This window comes from Pyrgilauda ruficollis, unplaced genomic scaffold (genome assembly GCF_017590135.1).
Source record: "Pyrgilauda ruficollis isolate IOZ18807 unplaced genomic scaffold, ASM1759013v1 scaffold49, whole genome shotgun sequence".
Classification (NCBI taxonomy): Eukaryota; Metazoa; Chordata; class Aves; order Passeriformes; family Passeridae; genus Pyrgilauda; species Pyrgilauda ruficollis.
In genome coordinates, this window is record NW_024526488.1 from 2,478,115 (window position 1) to 2,497,958 (window position 19,844).

A 19,844-nucleotide genomic window follows, 5' to 3' on the forward strand; every position below is an offset into this window, starting at 1 on the left:
GTTTATTTGTTAAAGGGTTGAACATTAAAATTTTGCTTTTAACTAATTCAAATAATTTGACTCATGCTGTTGATGTAATTTAAAACCACATTATTTAAACCAATTTTAAAAAGATAATTAGATTTATTTCTGAAAAAAAAGTTGTTTAACTAAAAGACATTCTGTGAAATGGAGAAATACAGCCTAAATATCAACATTGGATGGAAGCAAAAGTATTTGAAGTTCTGTTGAGTGTTGGCAAATGAGTTTCAGCTGACAAAAACTTTACTTGATAACTGTCTGCCCATTTTTTATGGATGGAAACACAGCTCTAGTAGATCTTTTGTAATGAAAGGAACTAACAGGAGGATGTCTTGACATAATTTTTTGCCTCGAACCAGGTAATAAATTATGAGATTTGCAGAAACTAGGTTCTGCAGCATTCATCTGCTATAATTTAAGATTTTACACCAAACTGCAGTGTCGTGCAATGATAGATCTGTGTGCATACATAAACATACAGCAAATTTTATTGGACAGAGGCTTTTGTCTTTAATGTAAAACCTACCTGTAAAAGGAATCACCGTTCAACAGTTGGTGTTTATATGCAGTTGTCAATGGAAGAACAGATAGTGTTGGACACCGTCTTGAGGACAACTTCAGGATGGTTTGGGAGAATGTCTACTGAAGACAACTTAAAGATAATTTAGGAGAATGTGTACCTCTTTTGATTTTTATGATCTGTGACATATCTTTTCAAGGTAGTTCTTGATAATTCCTTTTGGAATAGATAGCAGTCTCCAGACAGACTCCAGAGAGATATTTTGTGCATAAATAGTGTAAGGAATTGTTTTCTGCAGAAGATATCCTCACTCAGTCAAGCAACAGACTCTCATTTCTTTGCCTGGGAGCTTGTGCTGGGTGCTGTGTTTGAGGATGTCCCCTGCAGCCTTTAGCAGGTGCCTGCCAGGCTTTGCTCCCATGCATGGACACTGTTGGACACCCCCAAATCCGGTGTTACCTCTGTGGAGTTCTGATGCAAATGGTTGAGTTCTCTCTGGTACCTGGCTTTTCAGGTCTCCTGAACTGCCTGGTTCCTTAAGATGTGCAGCATTGTTCAGGGTTCACAGCAGTTCCCATTCTGATCTGTGGAGTGGATGTTTCACTTAAATAGGAAGGTTATTTAAATAACTAATGCATTTGAGGAAAGCAGTCACTATTGAAACAGCAAAAAAAGCAAAAAAGAGATTTTTTTTTTACACCAAGTGTGCAAATTTTAATATGAAATCCATAATTATCTTATCAGTATTTGCTTAAAGGCAGAGTCGGCAGAATAATAAAATGTGGCACAGTTTGAAGAGCAGCACAATCCCATAGCCGCTTGTGTTACAGGCTGTAAACAGGAAACTATAAAACATATTCATGGCATACTAAAATGTTTGGAAGCGTACTACAGCAGCATAGAGGGAAATGTTTAAATAAGATCTTACAGTAAGGTGTTATTAAATAGAAAAGCAATGAACAGTACAACAAAAGCTTGATGTGTACGTAATCAAATGTGTACTTTGCCTTTCCCACTAGAAATTTAACAAAAAATAGTTGATTAAGAAACTATAAATGGTAAATAGATGCTAGTGGGAGTGCCACACTAAAATACAAATTATAAAACAAGTTAACAAAACTTCAGATGTTTTTAAGGAATTGCATAGTCCCTCTGTTAAAGTGAAAATTAGAATATAACAGACATGCATAAGATAGGGAAATTTCTTCATGCAGATAGTATAGTCATCTTAATTCATAATTTAAGAATGCCTATTAAGAGGAGGAGGAGGCGACTGTATACATCAGGGGATATCCTGTATAACTGTATGCTCAGCTTTCTTTCAGCCTCTGAGTGAAATACATGAAATGCTGTTTTTTCTATAGGTTGTTGTGGTTTGAAATTTACTTTATATACTGTGTACAGAAGTATGTGGACATAATAATTAATAATGCCATATCCATTCTGAGTGAAAGAGCAAAAAACACAATGCTGAGCTGGACTGTGCTAACAGTAGTTTTACTTCAACAACATAGAGAGATAATATGGAAATAAACCTCATAAATCCCACTGTGTAGAAGAGGGAGAAGGTACTAATTTATTTCTTCACCCAAATAAATTCATAGAAACAACCCAATAATTATTAAAATACCCATTATTATAAGTCCAAAATGAGAGTAATTGTGGAAATGTGGTGTAAAGCTAAGAAAGGAGATGTTAATGTGCAAGGAAGAGTTTAAATAGGGAATTATGATATCCTTGGCTTTCTGCTGTGTAGCTGTCAGGCTCGGGCAGCTCGCTGGTCAATAGTGACATTCTGTGTGTCAGTGAGCAGAGTCTCCTGATACCTTAACCTGCAGTTCACACATTACTGAAGCTCCAACTGTCGAACATTCAAGTCCCTTGGTACCACTGCAGCTTCCAGACTCTCCTGACTGGCTCATGTTTCATTCTTTGGCAATTTGCCCTAATGATATCCCTCAGGAGCTTTCAGACCCTCTTCTTTTCCATATTTAATCATGTTATATTAATCTGAGGGCTGAGCGAACTAGGCTGCACAAATTGTAATTGTCTGTAATTTCTGCTGCAATGGTCTTATAACTGCTTTTTTTTTTTTTTAATTTTATTTTTAGTGTAAAAATACGTGTACAAAATAGTAGTGTAGTTTTTTTATTTACAAATCTAAATGTCCAAGACAGCCAGGATGTGAACACTTTAAGTGCTGATCTGTTCTACAAAGAGGGTTGTTTTTTTTTTTCTTTGTAAAATCCATAATGTTTTAGCACTTGCTATATGGGCAGGATTTACATTTTATTTTTTACTCTTTGTTTTGTTACTGTGAAAGATCATGTCTAATAAACAGTGCTATTATCAAGTTAAACTCAGGTAGTAATTTTGTTGTGATAGAAAACATTAGGACAGCCTCTTCTTTTCCATCAGCTTGGTAACTTCTATGTGGGGCATTCTCTTAAATTTTTTTCCCTTTTTCGATGAGGTTTGCAGTGCTACATGGGGTGGGTATAGGCAACCTTGTTTTGAACTGTCTGGATTGTTTCTCATTCTCTTGCAGCTCTGTGCCTGCATAATAAAATAATGAAATTTGAGAGACTCCCTTGTAGCAAAGATAGATCAAATTTGAATTCTTTACATATTGCAAGATTATTTTACTCACTTGTGGAATGAACTTGGCCTCATGTCTAATGAATTCCATACTTATTTGTTTCTTTGTTTTGGGGGTAAAGTGGTGGTTTTTTGTTTGTTTTAGAAAACCAGACATGTCCATTTGGGGTGGTAAGCACCTCCTTTCTTGGTCAAGGATTCCTTCATTTTCCATGACCCTTGTGCCGGGCTTGGAAGTCTCTGCTTTGGGAAGGGAGTTCTGGAAGATTGTAATTAAGTTGCTTTGCTATTGCAGGGAATATTCACTTCTGATTTTTTTTTATAAGATAGTTTGGAAATCAAGATAGTGACACAAACAGGAGTTAATCCTGCTTCTGAGTTTAGTGCTGTTCTGTGACTTTTTGCAGCTTCAGATCAATTCCAGTTAAAAATAGCAGAAATGGGGACCAGAAAACTCCCCTGAGTCTTTCCCATTCAGTGGAACCAAGTGAAACTGGGGTGCACTTCAGTCCTGTGTGTTCATGGCAGTGCTCATGTTTGACCATGACTGCATCAAGTAAATAATGATTATTTTCCTTTTTCCAAGGGAATAGCTGAGCAGGGAGAGCTAACTTGTTAGCCTGCCTTCTTGCAGATGTTGTGCTTATATACATACATCAGAGTTCTTTGTGGATGTGTTTTGGCAATTCGGAGTAATTTACAAAATTATATAATAGATGGTTTGGGAAAGTTAAGATTTTTGCATGTCTAAAGTTAATTTAAGATTTTGTATTTTCTTTTTATTCATGGTTTTTTTTGTTGCCAATTCTGTGTGTATATTTTTATTTTTAGTTAACTGCTTGTGTTCATGCGTCAGCTGCATTGTTATATCCAATGTATTGGCAACATATTTACATCCCAGTGCTTCCTCCACATCTTCTGGACTACTGCTGGTAAGACAGCTAACCTGTTATCCCCATTTCTGAGATTCTTACCTGTTTTAGAATTCTGAGTAACTGATGAAAACACTGACTCTTTAGTGTGACTGAACATACAGTTTATGAAAGCACTTAGGCCAGTGCTTAAATGATGACTTGACTAGGGATATTCCAGCATGCCTTGATGTGGTGTTTGAATTGGTATCTTGAATTACACTGCTGATTGCTATTAGTGCAGCATTTAGAATCCTGTTTGTAAGAGCTGTTTCTGTTTTATTGGTAAGAGAATTCATGCAATAATTTAAATGCAGACATGTTACATGTTCTTTTATTTGGCTTTTATTTTAAGTTGAAATACATTATACTTCTAGAAGCATTCAAAAAAACACTGATCATTTTTTCCACAATCAGATGTTAGTATTCATCAGTGATTTAGTATTTGTATTTTAACTCAGCCAGGCTCAGGATTCTAGCCAGTGCCTTCCCAGAAGAGCTTAAAAACTCCTTTTGGGACTCCAAAATTTTTATAATAAGAATTCTGCTTCTCCTGATGGGTTTCTGTTCACGTGACAGATTTTGTGGTTTTGGCATATTTTTAAGTTGAACAAGAACCACTTTTTGATTCACTTCTGATCCTTCAAGAGGATGATGTTTCCACATGCCTGTTTTGCACAATTTCTTGCTTTTATTCAGAGTAGTGGCAGAGATAACAAATGAGAGTTTCCATTTTCCCTTTAAGCAGGAATATCTGTCCCTGGAGATTTTCACTATACCTAGACCCTCTGGGTCTGTTATGGAAAAATGAACCATTTCAATCTGTTCTAGAGATTAGGAATTATTTTTATTATATATAAAACCTGAGTCCCAGCCAGCAACTTAGTGAGCTAAGCCTATGTTTTCTTCATAGAAATAAATTATGCTTATATGCTTTCTGGGCTTTATGTTGTTGGTTTTGGTTTGGCTTTTTTCCCCCCTCAAACCTACAGATGTATTGCTGTTCTAGTGAACTCCATCTAGTCTACTGAACTTTTGTTTTCAAACAAATCCTCACTATGTTTCCTTAAGTGTCTTTGATAGTTTCTCCTGAAGTTCACAGTATTTGTCCATGGTATATATTTTTTCTGTGGTAGTTCTTACAATTCACCTGTATATTATTTGTTGTTTTAGAAAAGAAAACAAATGTTCTTCTCCAACCCCTCCTTTTACTTACAAATACAGCTAAACCTTTCATCTTTAAGGATAGTTTTCTTTTGAAGAAACTCTGTTGTAATTGTTTCTCCTTCTGCCTTTGATAAAATATACCAAGATGTGGTAGAACTTGGGTGTGTTTTAGTTTTTGTATTATTCAAACTTACAGCCAGAACCTTTGTAATTTTTCAGATCATCCAAAAATGCTGTTCTCAGAAGGCAGATTAACACCTTTATGCAAGCTGTACCCTGTAGAGTGCATCCTGAATGCGAGAAGATTTTTTTTTTTATTTCCCTTTCTAAGCCCAGATAATGTTTCCAGAAATAAAAATGTTAGATGCTGTACACAGCTCCATGTGATGATGATAATAGTTAGGATTCTAGGTCAGTGTGGCATGACCTGTGAAATTTTTTCACTCATTAAAAAGAAGCATGGAGTTTCTTAAACTTGTAAAATTCATTTATATCCCTTATTCTTTTTCACAGTAGTACAATAGAGTGGAGAAAAAAGTTCGCCTGTTTTAGAGATGTTCAAAAGGAAACATAAAGTTCATGAAAAGAAATGCACAACTGATGAATTTATCACAGTAATTCAGACCTTTTGACTCAGATTTTTGTGCGTTTACATTTCTCTTTCTGTTCATCTGAATGGTTCTTTTGTGAGACGGGTTGGAAAAATGTAATAAAAACACATAAATGACTTAGCTTTCCTCATGTTCTGGTGTATTAACAGTAAATAAATGTTCTCCGCATAGGTATATAATACATCAAGTTAAAAAATCTTGATGAATTCTTAAGGTCAAAGTTTGTAGCAGGCCTGACCTAGTTTGCGGTCCAACAGGATCATGCCAATTAAAAATTAATAAAAGAATGCTAAAGTTATTTTGCATACTTCTATTTTTGATGTCATTTTGATAAGCAAAGTTCATTTTATAAAAGTACCATTTTAGCTCAACATGCATTTTCATACCTAGAAATTTCATTGCCACTGTTTCACTTGGACTTGTTGGATGTCTCCCATGAACTCTCATTTTCTTAGTGTTGTTCTGAAATGGCATTCAAATATATGAAGTAGGGAAATATGAATTGAATAATTTGTTCGTTCTGTGGAAGTAAGGCTTTTTTTAAACAAAGATAAAATATATTTAAATCTGTTAAAGATAGGCCTGATTCTGTGGCCTTTTTTTTTTTTTTGCACATTAATCATATAACATATTTTGAGAGAAATCCACTTGAAGGCTTTTTTTAAACAAAGATAAAATATATTTAAATCTGTTAAAGATAGGCCTGATTCTGTGGCCTTTTTTTTTTCTTCACATTAATCATATAGCATATTTTGAGAGAAATCCACTTTTTTTTTTTCCTATTAGTTGGACTAAGAATCTTCATAATATCATCAAGATAAAGGATACAATTCTGTGGGGTTAGACTTTGATAAATTACATAAAGTGCCTAGCTGGTACATTTTGTAGGCAAGAAAAAAGAAAAATGTATCTTCAATCAAAACAAGGCTATATTAAAATTATTTCAATACTTCCACTTGCCTTTTTAATTAAAAAAAAATCTATTAATTTCTATCCTGCTGCCTGATTTACAGGCTGGATTTAGAGCTAATGTAACAGATGATGCTGGAGTGGCCCAAACCAGAGTGTCAGTGTGGACTGCAGCATCCTCAGGAGTGCCAAGCTCCAGCGTGAGACCAGAGTGTCTGACCATGGGCTTCAGGAGGGGTTTTGTACCCCAGGCAGCTTAGCTCGGCCTTGAGTGCCATTAGGGGAGCTCCAGTGTGAGAATTGGAGTGACCAGCCAAAAAAGGAGATGTAAGAAATTTATTTTTCCTAAAAGGTAGCAAAATATAGGCTGAGAAAGTAATATTCGTTGTAGCTGCAGCAAAAAATCCACCACGCAGTTAATAAAAAATTGAGTTTTATATTATGTTATAAAAAATTGATTTCTCTTCTACATTTAAGTAAGTAAAAGGAGACTGTTGCACTCAGTGGAGTGGGTGGCTGATTTTCAAGAAAACTCTTACAAAAATTAAATTTGAACATTGATACAGTAATTATATTTGAATAAAATTATTTTTTTTGTCAAGAAGAAAGCTAATTTAATGAAATTTCTGTCTAATATCTTGGCAAACTAAATCACCAGTATTAGAATATATGCCAGTTTTGTTTGTGGATGATAAAGCATCTGTTATACTGGTGCTCTGTTGAGAATGTAATGCAATCAGAAAATTCAAGTTACAATTGCAGTAGGTCTTTATGAGATTTTGTCTCTTCTGAATTAGGATATACATACGCCTGTTTTCGTGAGAATGGGGCAATTATTTTCCAATTAACTTGGATGTTTTGCATAACATAGTAATTATTTTGGGCAGTGATACCACTGATTGATATTTTTGGTGATAACACGCATAAGCAAGAGAAAAACTCTATAGCAGCTCCCAGTAGTATTGTAGTAAGCAATTTCATGTGCGTATTACAGTCCTCTGCTGTTAAGACTTCAGAATCCAGCAGTAATGAAATTACTTTTTGCTGAAAACGATTAAATTGACTTTCCATGCCTGCAGTTTTTATTTCATCCATTTTCAAGATGTGCTTTGTGCCTTTATTCTGTTAACTTCAAAATTGAAATGGTGTAGCTGTTGCTTTGTTCTGTAGAGAAAAGAGCTACATGCTTCCCTTTTTAATGGCAGATTTATTAATGGAGTGAATCATCAGCTATCTTAAGTCAGCACAGGCGTGATGAATCTACTGGCACAGTGTTGATGTATGAGAAAACAAGTGTGCATAAAATCCATACATGACATAGCACTTGGTTCCACTGTAGTTTTGCCTGTTCACATTATTTGTAACACAGATATCTGATATAAGGAACCTGAGTATCTGTTTTGCTGCATATTCTGCAGCAGAATTCTCAGTAATGTGCCGGCCATAGTCATTCTTACTGGCTTGGTTAAAAGCATTACATAGTACAAAGCATTCTTTAATCTATAGAGAGGTTTAAAGCTGTTCAAATCCTCTCTGAATATATATGGATGTCTGCTCTGGAGTGACACTCGTTTACAAGTCCATGTAATTTGTGTTTAGTTCACAAAGACATAAGGATTAGCCTGAATGAAGTCATCAGGAAGTGCTAAATTTTGTCAATATTGGGCTAAGAAAAAGATGTGTGGAAAAATAGAGGCCTCTTTCCCTTTTTGGAAGCCCCATTGCCCAGAAACCTTAGGCCATGACAGTTTGCAATTTCAGCAAACCTATATTTTGATATCATAGACACCATGAAATCTTGTTTGGGCCTCAGTCAGGCTGGGTTTTTGGTTTTGTTTGTTGGGTTTTGTTTGGATTTTTTTTTTTTTTGCATTGATCCTCTCCTGTGGGACATTGTTAATGAGAGCGATTGGCTAATCCATATAATCCATAGAGTGTACAGATTTTTCTAAAATGGGCTGTAGTTGTAGGTGAGAATTGCTTTTTGTGGTCCCAGAGGTGGCACCAAATGGATGAGACCACATGAACTGGTGCACTGAAACCTTGCCCCATCCTTGGGAATTCAGTCACCAATCAGTCAGTGCCACTGGCTCAGATCTGTGATCAAATTATTGCCATGAGAGAAATTACTGTGTATGAGTTGTGTACCTTGCCTTCCATTATTTTTCAGGGATTACTTTTATTTAGTATTTTTCCTCTGTGGTCTGTTAGTGATTCATTTCCCATTGAGTTGCCTAAACTAGCCTGTCAATTCCTTACTTCTCTGGGAGTGAATATTGTCAGTAATCTCGCAGTAACCAAAAGTCTCATGGTGATTGTTGGAGGCTTTTTCCTTCAGTGCTGGACACTGAGTATATTCTTGGCCAGATGTTGCCAGAACAGAAGACTGTAGGAAACCGTGATAAATAAGCCTAATTCAGTTTCTTGCTTGCATTCTGCAGGAAGTCTTATTGCAGTGGCTTTGTGTGGATATTTGTTCTATTTGGAGAATATAGTTCCTTGTCTTATGGAAATTGGAAAGGAGAAGGTTATTATTTTGAGTTAAATAGGATATTATGCAGCTTCTAAAGGCTTGCCGGGGGAGGGTTTCAGAACCAAAACTGGTGATAATGATATTTGTGTTGCACTGTGGTGATGGTGACCAGGACCATGTCCTTCCACTAGTGTTTTAAAACCAGCCCACTTTGGGAGCATTTGCTGGATTAGCCCAATGTGGTCAGTTATTGGAACTAGGTCTGGAGGAAAAGCTGTGGTGCCTCCTTGCTCATGCCTCATAGTTTGCAGCAGCATCCTTTATTTTGTCTTCATCTTTACTGCAGAGTAAAACAAAATATTCCTTGTCTAGTAAACATTCCTGTAGCAACTGTGTTCATTTAATACTGTCTTAAACAGTGACTGTTTACTAGGTCTTATGTGCCAAGATTTCAAATACTCCATTAGTGTTGTACTTAAAACTTGATGTTTTCCACTCCTTTTCTTCAGTGCACCGATGCCTTACCTAATTGGTGTCCACTTAAGCTTGATAGAGGTAAGTTTACTGTCCACTTCTGTGTACTGGGAAGCATGAGGGGTGTGTGCCATAAAAAAATTGTAATGGAAATGCTTTAGGAAAAAAATCCCTGTATTTTAGCACTCAGAATTAGAAAATGTAAGCTTCATATGCTTTACTAAGTGAAAAATGTCTCTCACTGAAATCTTATGTTTGTAGTGTTTTATGAAGACCTGTAGCTCTACATCATGATTTTCTCTGTCTTATTAATAGCTCAGTGGTAGCTATTTTCCTGCCTTTTAGTACTTTAGCAACAGATTTTCCCAATAATGAGGAAAATTTTATTTTTCAGGAACAGGTAAAATTTATTTTGGAGTCACAGTCCTCAGATTTTGGCATTATTGTGATTTCCCAAATAATTTATGTTCCTGTCTCTCTGAAAACTTGCATCTAACCTCCATCCCATAACATTTCTAGCTATTAATTTAGAAATTAGTATTTTTTGCCAAAGAACAAGAGATAGCTTTTAAAGATTTGAACGTTAAGCAACACAGTAGAACTCACCTGACTGGTACATAATAGATGGGTAAGAAATAGTTTTGCTTTTTTCCATAACCATTTGATTATGCTGTGAAGCCTACATGTGCCATCTGATTATCATGCAGAGCAGATAATTGATTTGGGAACATTATTTGATTTGCACTTCTGCTAAAGCAGTTTCTAAGGATCAATTCACATCTGCTAAGGTGATGGGGTGGGTTCTTCCCTGAGCCACCAGCACTTTTGTTTTTCCAAATAAAAGGCCTCCTACATCATCTACGCTTCTCAACTCCAGCCACAGCCTTCTGTGCTCCCAAATCATTATGACCTGCATGCATCAGTTGTAATATCTTGATTAGGATGCTTTTTCTTATTCAATACGGAAATAATGGAACTGAAAGATCTGCCCTGAAAAAAGAAGTCAGTTCCTTCAGGAATTATTTCCTGCACTGCATTATTATGTATTATTGTAGGACCATATAGAAGAGAGTTCTATCCCTTTTTCCTGAAAGGAACAAATGATTTAATTCTTAGCTGCTAGCCAAGTACACTGATGAAAAAGCATTTTATCCATTCTTCTGTGGTAATAGTGGGCATCACATGCTTGGTACTTACATAAATGTGCAAATAATTGTACTTTTTTCTGGTTTTCATCTGATTATATGATTAACATCCTATCTGTTTTTTGCAAATATGAGAGAATGAAATGTTGGTACAAGGCATGTGTAGTTCCAATATATATTTATCCAATATATTCAACTGCATTTTGTAAATATTCCTTTCAGAGATTATTAATATAACCTTAGTGTTTGAAGAACAGGAAGTATTTTTAAAAGCTACTCTGAATGCTGTCTCAAATTCCCAAATTCTACATCTAAAGCTCCAAATGTTTTTTGCCATTACTGTCCTTTGTATAAAATCATCATTTGTAATTTAGCACAGTATAAGAAAAATGTACTTCAGGAGGACACCGTAGTAAATTGTTTTTCCAGTATTTTTCTTTTCTTCCTAACAGAGAGTAAAAAATAGATCACTGGAAGATGTGGTTTTGCTAAATGTTGACACAAACACTCTAGAAACCCCTTTTAATGACCTGAACAACCTGCCTGGTGAAGTGGTGAGTCTTAGATATTTCATTCTTTTTTTCTTATATAGGTGCTTGAATTACTCATAATTATTTTTGCCTCGTTTTGCTAACTGCTATAAAAGGAATAAGGGGGTGAAAAGCACCTAGTGCAGACCCCTATATTTGAGATTTTTTACCTTTTTGACAGCTGAGGAGACATTGAATGGAACATCATATTCCTTATTGTAAAAGTAGGATCATAATTATAAAGCTAGCTGCATTCATTAGGCAGAGCTGCTTTAAACGCAAGAGTCTCTTCATCTCATCTTAATCATTATATTACAAAGTAGGCATTTCTGTCTGCCTAGTGGCATGTCTTGCAAAAGAACGAGAGAGTTTTTGAAGGCAAAAAGAAGAAGGGGGCCAATTATCGGCTTCTGCTTCCCTGCCACCTGCCAGCGCTTTCCTTTTAATTAATGATCTGATGGCACTGGTCAATATAATAAGAAATGCTTGTACAGTTGGGGTCAGAAAATTCAAGCTTTGATCTTCTTCAACTTTGTGAAACATTTATTTGTTTTCTCTAAATTATTTCAGTTTTATTTTAATCTCTTCTATCCTGCTGAGGGCTGCGTGAATGAAAACCTATACTGTTTGTCATTTGCCTTGGCAGAGCAAAGACTGCTTACTTAGAATTCTATTTGTAAATTAAACTGCAAACCCAGTTTGTCATAAAAGACATCTGATCCTTTTGAAATGACGAAAGCTGTCTTTTGTCTGTAAAGGATGATAAATTAAGTGCCAGTTCTTTCTGGACTTTGATCTTGCAGAGGGTGCCCCCCCGCTTTTTTTTTGCCTTTTTTTTTTCTTTTTTATTGCCTATAGGAGAACATACTCTGTATATCATTTTAAACAGTCACAAGATTCACTTATCTTGTTTTTCCCAGTAGAGCTCTAAAATAATATAATTGTGAAACCACTGTTTTCGTTATTCAATTAAAGATGCACAAGCTGTCACAAATAGTTGTCAAGACAGACTTTTATATCAAAATATGAAATCAGAGAGTTACTTTTTCTGAAATTGTAAATCATAAAATACCCCTGTTGTAATCAAAGTAAGATCCTATGGTGGCATACTGTGTCCTTTGTTACTGCTGATAATTTGTATATATTTAGTACAATAGAAGTCAATACTGCCCTTTGATTTTAATGATCTAAAAATAAGTCTAAACATTTTTATAGATCATCTGGTCAGTCTTTGGACTCAGTATCAACTGTAATTCAGAAATGTAAAAGACTATAAAATTTCATTGTGATGTTCTGTGGTTTACATTAGTGTGTTTATTAACTTGGTATATTTTTGTGATGTTTTGTGATTTACATATGCATGGATACATGCACAAACATATGTACAGTAACTTTGACTGTACTCTGTCATTCGAGAGTATAACAAGTAAAGAAGGAGTAATTTCTTGGTGTGTCAGGACCTTTAACTGGACTTCCACTGAGTGAGTAGGGTTGATGTTATAATGTCATGAAGGCCTGCATGCTAAATAATAGCTGGATGTGGAATTGAGAATTAGGCATCATATTCCTTGAGATACTGGAGTTACAGCTGGAGGTCCTTTGAACAGCCAAAATGGATCTTTGTGCAATAAGAGGCACTGGTCGTGGGTTTTACAGGTGCATATCAACATGATCTCTAAATAAGCAGGCTAGCATGAAGGAAATAGGGATACAGATCTTCCTACTTCTAGAAGAGTATTTTCTGCCAGAATATATGCATGTTATTACTGCAGATCTTAATGTAGGTTATCCAAGTGTACAGACTGCAGACTAGACTTATAATATTTTTTCCCTATATAATATAAAACAAAAAATACCCCCCAATGTTCTATGCAAAATATACTTGCAGAACTTGAGGATTTTAAAATGGAGCTTTTAATTTGAATAATCGCATCTCTTACTTCAATCCGTAACGCACTTTAATTAAACATTTAGGTAGAATGCATATACAGTTATAGTTGGAAAACCTGGAAACAAAAGGCACAGGGCTGTGTTTGGTTCATGAGGTGACAAAATGTATGTCCTCCTTTTGCATTCATGAGGGGCAGTGCAGCTGCTGACATCTTGGGGAAAAGTAAAAGACACGTGAGTGTAGAGTCAAAATGGTAAGTCAGGCTTAAAACATTAAAGGGAATGTCAAAGATACATGTGTGAAGCATTTTAACTTATGTAGAAAAACCTCATAAGCATACATACAAAAGTAGTAAAACTTCTGATGAAAAAATATGAGTACCTCTGAAAGGCATTAAAATAGAATGAAGAACTGAAAATATAAAAGAAGTTGTAGTCTTACTGTCCCTTTCAAAAATTGAATCCAGGTTGGTTAACAGTCTAATAAAAGAAATGCAGTATTTTCCAAGTTTTCTAAAATTGTTTCTTGTGTCCAGAGGGAACAGAATAATTATTTTCTTGATCAGTAAGCCTGATGATGTCCTCACAGCATAGGTATTTAATGGTTTACCCTTGTATATGTGCTCTGATTGTGAATTTTTTTGGGATAAATTTAAGATTGAAAGAAACATTATTCTATGGCGTTGTCTAATAAACTGTATAATAAATTAACTGAGATTTAAAGGCATTTTTAAATCATTCACTTAAGCATTTAAATTATAGGTACAGGCTAGATGACTTTCCATGCATGTGAACTTTATTATTCTGTCAGACTGACCAGTGGTCTTGACTGTTCAAAGGTCAGTGGTCACAGTTGTCCTGAATTACCAGTCCTTTTTTCATGAGGACCCTCTGCTGCGTTGCATGCTGTAATCTTCTTAATGGCTTCATTCCAATATTCACACATAATATTTTAGATTTATTGACTGTTAGAAATACTACCATGCCAGTAGCAGTTCCGCTACTCCTAAGGTATTTAAAATTGGAAGAATAAATCAGGGCAAGACTTTCAGGAATCCTTTGTTTTCTTGGAAGGGGGAAAGCCCCTCTTTTTTCACTCTTTTGACAAGAAAGCTTGTTTTTAAATTTCATCATTTCACTGTGAATTTGTCTATTATTTTTTAATTAAAAAAAAAAAGAAAGTAAGGAGCTAGTTCTCTGGGAGTAAATTTCCTAATATAATAATACTGAGATCACCACTTTAATAATATAAGGCATTAGAAGAACATTCGTGACCATGGACTGAAATGTATAATTTTGGGCCTGACCCTGCAATACCTGCTTGAACTTAACTCTGACATAAAGACTTCTCCCTTGCTCAGATGTGAACACTTTCCCAAACAGCTTGCAGAATTGACAGCATCACTTCTAGCAACCAAATCTTAATGACTTGAAATCATAGACTGAGCAGAACTTTTATAAATATGATCTTCAGAAGACAACATACTTCATAGTCTTTTAACTTCTGTGGTGGTTAAATATTGTCAACTGCAAAAGCTATAGAGCTGTCGAAACATGTGTAGTGTTTGTACTGCCTGCTACCTACACACTGTGATGCAGTACAGAACCTAAACTGGACTTCAGAGCTTTAGTTTTGAGATTCTTTAAAGTCAAAGGATTTTAACACCATAAATTTGGCATATGACCATTACTGTTGTAAAAGTAGCATTTGAGAAGTAGGCTATAATTTATGTAGAAAATGGGTTACTTTATGCAGCGATTACTGGGAGTGCAAATTATTTTGTAAACCACGATGATTAATGGTATTATAAAGAAATTAAAGTCCATGCATAACAGTGCAATTAAAAATATTTTTTTGCAAAATATAAATAGCATAATTTATGATGGTTTTTTCCATCAGAAAATATCCAAATATATTTTAGCAACTCAGAACAGTCAGCAGTGTTTGCAGTGTTATGAAATGACTGTTTATTGTGAACAAGTACTTAAGAGTTGAGATTCTATTGAAACTTGATATAGTTTTAAAAGCTTGAATACGAGATTGAAAAGTACAACTAGTTTTGAAAACATTTGCATTTAAGTAGTTGTTTTTGTCTAAATGACAAAACTGATTAAATGCTGGATGTCTCCCTGAGATGCCTAATCCTCTGTGAATAGATAATAATCAAATGCATAGAAACCCTTTACTAGAAATAGGGATTTAAATATCAGAGTATGGTTTGTTTTGAGGTTTTTGTTTTGTTCCTTTTCTCTGTGATTTTCTCTTACTTTCCTGTTTTTGAGAGTGACCTTCGACTTACTTTTATAGTGGTATCATCTGATGGAGAACAGGAAAAAGTACTTGAAAACATAAAAAGTGTTGCTAATACTAGAGAAATAACTGGATATATTTTTTCAGAGGTCTAATAGTCATTTGGAACTCCATTGAGTGGTTCTGTATTTCTCAGACAACAAACATATACAAACATAATTCTTCTATATGTGTTTAAATTTATATGTGATTCTTCTGTTCACGTGGATATTGAAGAGATATTAGTCATGTTTTCTGTCTATCATAGATTTAGATTTTAGGACACCTAGAAAGGATGTATGGGTAACCATTTAAATAAATTATGCTTTTTGTTTCAATGACCAACACAGTATATTTCTACATTTTAGATACACTTAATTACACATCAGTCTCATTTGTGTCTTTGAAAAACTATTGTATTGATTTCAACCTGAAAGTTCTGATTGCTCTTCACTGGCAGTGTTTAGCAGTCCAATGAAGTCACCTTCCTATGAGAAACTGTTGCTAGGAGAAGATAAAAACAGTTTGTTTCTAGTGTAAATTAATAATACCATTTCTGCAGCAGATCACTGGTGTCTTTCAGAAATAAATTTTAACAGCATTCTAGCCCCTGCAGTTTGTTGCTTGCAGTTCTTTATTTTTAAACTTTGTAAAAGTCTATTTCTGCAAGAGAGATACAAAGAATAAAGGTTTGGCATTCTTAATCATAGTTAGGTAGATGGATTAAAATATAAAATATGAAATATAAATGAGGAAAAGCTTTTGATACAGATGCTGCTTGCTGTTTTTTTTGCTTGGTGTCAGAATTGTGTTATTTTAAAATAATTTAAAGTGCTATTAATGATGTCACCCAAAGGGGTCTCACATTTCCTTGGTTTGGGGTGCATGGATGTAAGCAATCACAATCCTGCTGTGTACCAGGTCCTTCCAAGGAGTTCAGTGCACCCTGTCTCTTACCTGTGCCTGCTCTCCTGGCTGTAAGAACTGCATTATCACTCTGTCTTTGATTCAGATGTGCAACAGGGAGAATTGGACATCAGCCTACCCAAGTGTGGCTGGGCTGAGCCCTGAGTAAGCACTGTTCTCTGCTTGTGTGTTCACTGGCCTCAGCTTGGAGGAGGCCAAGGCAGGTCCCAATGGCACTTCAGGGTCCCCAGCCAGGGTCCTGCAGGGGACAGCAGGAACATCAGGGCTGTGCTCACAGACAGCTGTGGCTCACATGATCTCTGCGGGCTTCTTCTTAATAGCACCATGCTCCTGGTTCTTCTGCACAATAATCTGATGGAGCTCTTCTTGCCTTTAAGCATTGCCTCCTGAGAGAAGCAGGAGTTGGAGGAGCTTTCTTTGAACTCTGGCATTGCCTTGCTGAGGCTCAAACTCCCTGAAGGACAGCACACAAAGATGTGTATCTGTCTAGAGTGCCTGCCTCCAAACTGCCAGCCCATTGGAAGGTCTTAATATTGCTGAGCTAATAACACACCAGTATGGCAGCAGAGCAGGAGATTGGTTGTTTTCTGCTGTTCTTCTTAACACCTTTTTTGTCTAAAGCATCCTGTTAATCAAATTTACAATAGGGTGCTTAGGGTCTGCCTGAACTGAGAAAATTACAAAATATCTTTTTGAGTCATATTCCCCGTTTGGTCATGTAATCCCTCTGCTCTGCATTATCTTCATCCCCTCTCTTCTCTTAACCTGTCCTATCATCTGCCATAGTTTTCCCAAAATCATAAGGTATAATTTAGAAGAATGTCAATTTAAAATAATGTAAAACTTTTCTACCTTTTCCCTCCCTTAGAAGGAAGGGAAGAGGTTTAGAAGATGCTTTGCCTGTCTTGACAGAGACAAAATTTGAGCGGTGACAGTTCTTGTTGAATTAATGTTATTGCTTTTATTTTAGTCAAATTGTGCTACTGTCTGTGGGCAGGTCTTCCTTGTATGCATTTATTTTCCCCACAAAAAAATCTTATTTTTTACAACTGTAAAATAATCATACAATACAGAACAAAAGAAAAAGAACAAACCACAAAACCAAGACAGGCATTTATTTTTTCAACCTTGAACTTCTTAACTGGTTTTTGTACTTGGACTTGTACTTTTTTTTTTTCCTTTTGAGGTCTAAGGCAACAACATAAATGAGTCTTGGTGTGTGCTTTCCATGGGCTAAACGAATCAGGCTCTAAACTTTTATCTAGATCTGTGGAGCTTGGATATAAATTGAAAAGATCACAGCTATGGGGAAAAGACCTATACTGTAAAGGCCTTTCTGCATAGATTATGAACATCATAACTCAATAATTTTTTTTTCCAAACTATAGTTATAATTGGACCCAATGGGGGTCTCTCTCTTTGATCAGATCACAGTAACTGTGACTTTACACTGGGAAATGTCACTACTGTGAAGGTTTATCACCTGTAGAGCTGGTCTTTTCTCTGATGCCATGTTCAGTTCTCATTAGCATTATTCAAAGTTTAGTTGTTAATTAGGTTGACACTTCAATTACAATCATCATCTACAAGAGCAGTCAGGACTGCTTGCATAAAGAAACAAAAAGATACTCATTCTTGCATATATTTCCAAAAGAATGAAAGCTGTATTGGTGATGAGTTTGTATTTCTAATATTCCTTTCAAATAGTAACTCAGAATGTTACTTCATTTAGGGACTTAAATAATGCTCTGTTGGGTACATGGCAATACAAAGGGATGTTGAAATGTGTATTCTATGTAAGTGGAGTTGACTTGTTTTCCAGGTGTCCCTCATGATGGAAATTAGAAGAATATAGACTGTATCTGGGCATAATTCCACATATCTTTTAATAATTCCGGAATTAAATTATTTTCCTCCAAAATACATTGAAGTAACAGTTACTTAAATTAAAACTTCCTCCCTTTCTTTTTTTCTTTTTCTCTAATTCTGTCTAACCAGTGTTTGTTATTTGCCAAGTAAAAAAGACAAACCTCCTTTAAAAAGTCAAGCACTATAATCAGAATGGTCTTCTTTTTTGCTAAACTGAAGGCACTTCCTAATTACTGGTTTGGTTTTTTTTGTTTTTTTTTTTTCTTCCCTTTCACATTTATCTTCAAGGACAATTCTGGAGGCCGTGTAACACTGAATTTACAAAAAACTTTTCTCAGCTATTTGACTGTGGTGGCAGGTACTCCCATGTTGCATGAGAAATTATATAAGATAGGAATTTGACCTAAGATAAGAGATATTCCTTGGCACTGACTAGTAAGTGACCATTAAGAGTCCTTAAAAATAAACCTTCATAGCTTAAATAAAACAGATCCAACTGTCTACATTCAAGCAAGCAAATACGTTTTATGCTGGAACAAAAATCTGCAAAGAAGCGACTCACGTGCATTTTACTGTAAAATAATTAAGCTTATTTGTGTCAAGAGGCCTTGGGAAAAAAAAAGAGAGCATAAACCAATCTGCATTAGCGCTCTACCATCATCCCCTGCCTTCATTTCAATTAACAGACCAGCAGGTGCTCCTTGCAGTTAAAAAGATAAGCTATCAAGGAGGAGGATGAATTTTTGGCTGACCTATAGACACTATGGTTTGCCTGCTGATTGGGTTCATACCTCGCTGTACCAATTTCTGAGGTGTTAATTTAACTGTTCCACTCTGTCACGCAGGTCTCGGCCTTGAAAAATAAACTGAAAAAGCAGTCGACAGCTACGGGCGACGGGGTGGCCAAGGCCTTCCTTCGGGCACAGGCAGCACTCTTCGGATCCTACAGAGACGCACTGAGATACAAACCAGTAAGATGGCTTCCCTGTTGCCTTTTTCGCTGGGTTTATAAGAGCAGGGTCTCATTCTTTCAAGGAAAATGTGAAATGTTTTATCCTGGTCTGGAATAGTCTGTTTCAAATCTTACTCTGTGCTAAGAAATTGGAAGATACCACCATCTCTTGACAGTGAATTGAACTGAAAAATACTCATCCAAAGTCAGCTGTTTTCTTATTTGTATCAGCTTTATTCTTTGTTTAGTATAAAATCAGATTTTATTAGCGAATTTGCTCACACACAGCTCTCATGGTTTAATGTGCTGAAGAACTGAAAGGGCTGTGCCTTTCAGACTCCATCATTTTTCTGGAGGTTTTGCTGTATTGAAGGGGAGAAGCTTCTTTCCTAGCAGAAGCCAGATATGAGTCAAACATGCATGTCTCCTATTATACATTTATCTTGATTGCACTTGGAAGACAGGAGAAATGAGAATCCATTTCATCTCATCAGATCCTCAGAATTTGTATTTTTAATATTTTGCTGGTATTACCTTGATTAATGTTTTGTGAGCTT

At 35.7% G+C, this 19,844-nt stretch overlaps 1 protein-coding gene across 3 annotated transcripts in view; it reads left to right on the forward strand.

Moving 5' to 3' along the window:
• Positions 1–19,844, forward strand: part of DENND1B (DENN domain containing 1B) — a 152,572-nt gene that overhangs the window by 88,829 nt on the left and 43,899 nt on the right. For all 3 annotated transcript variants that reach the window (XM_041479593.1, XM_041479595.1, XM_041479594.1), the window contains 4 exons: positions 3,971–4,071; positions 9,720–9,765; positions 11,282–11,383; positions 19,181–19,306. In XM_041479593.1, the coding sequence (XP_041335527.1) occupies positions 3,971–4,071; positions 9,720–9,765; positions 11,282–11,383; positions 19,181–19,306 (375 nt within the window). The remainder of the gene's footprint in view (positions 1–3,970; positions 4,072–9,719; positions 9,766–11,281; positions 11,384–19,180; positions 19,307–19,844) is intronic.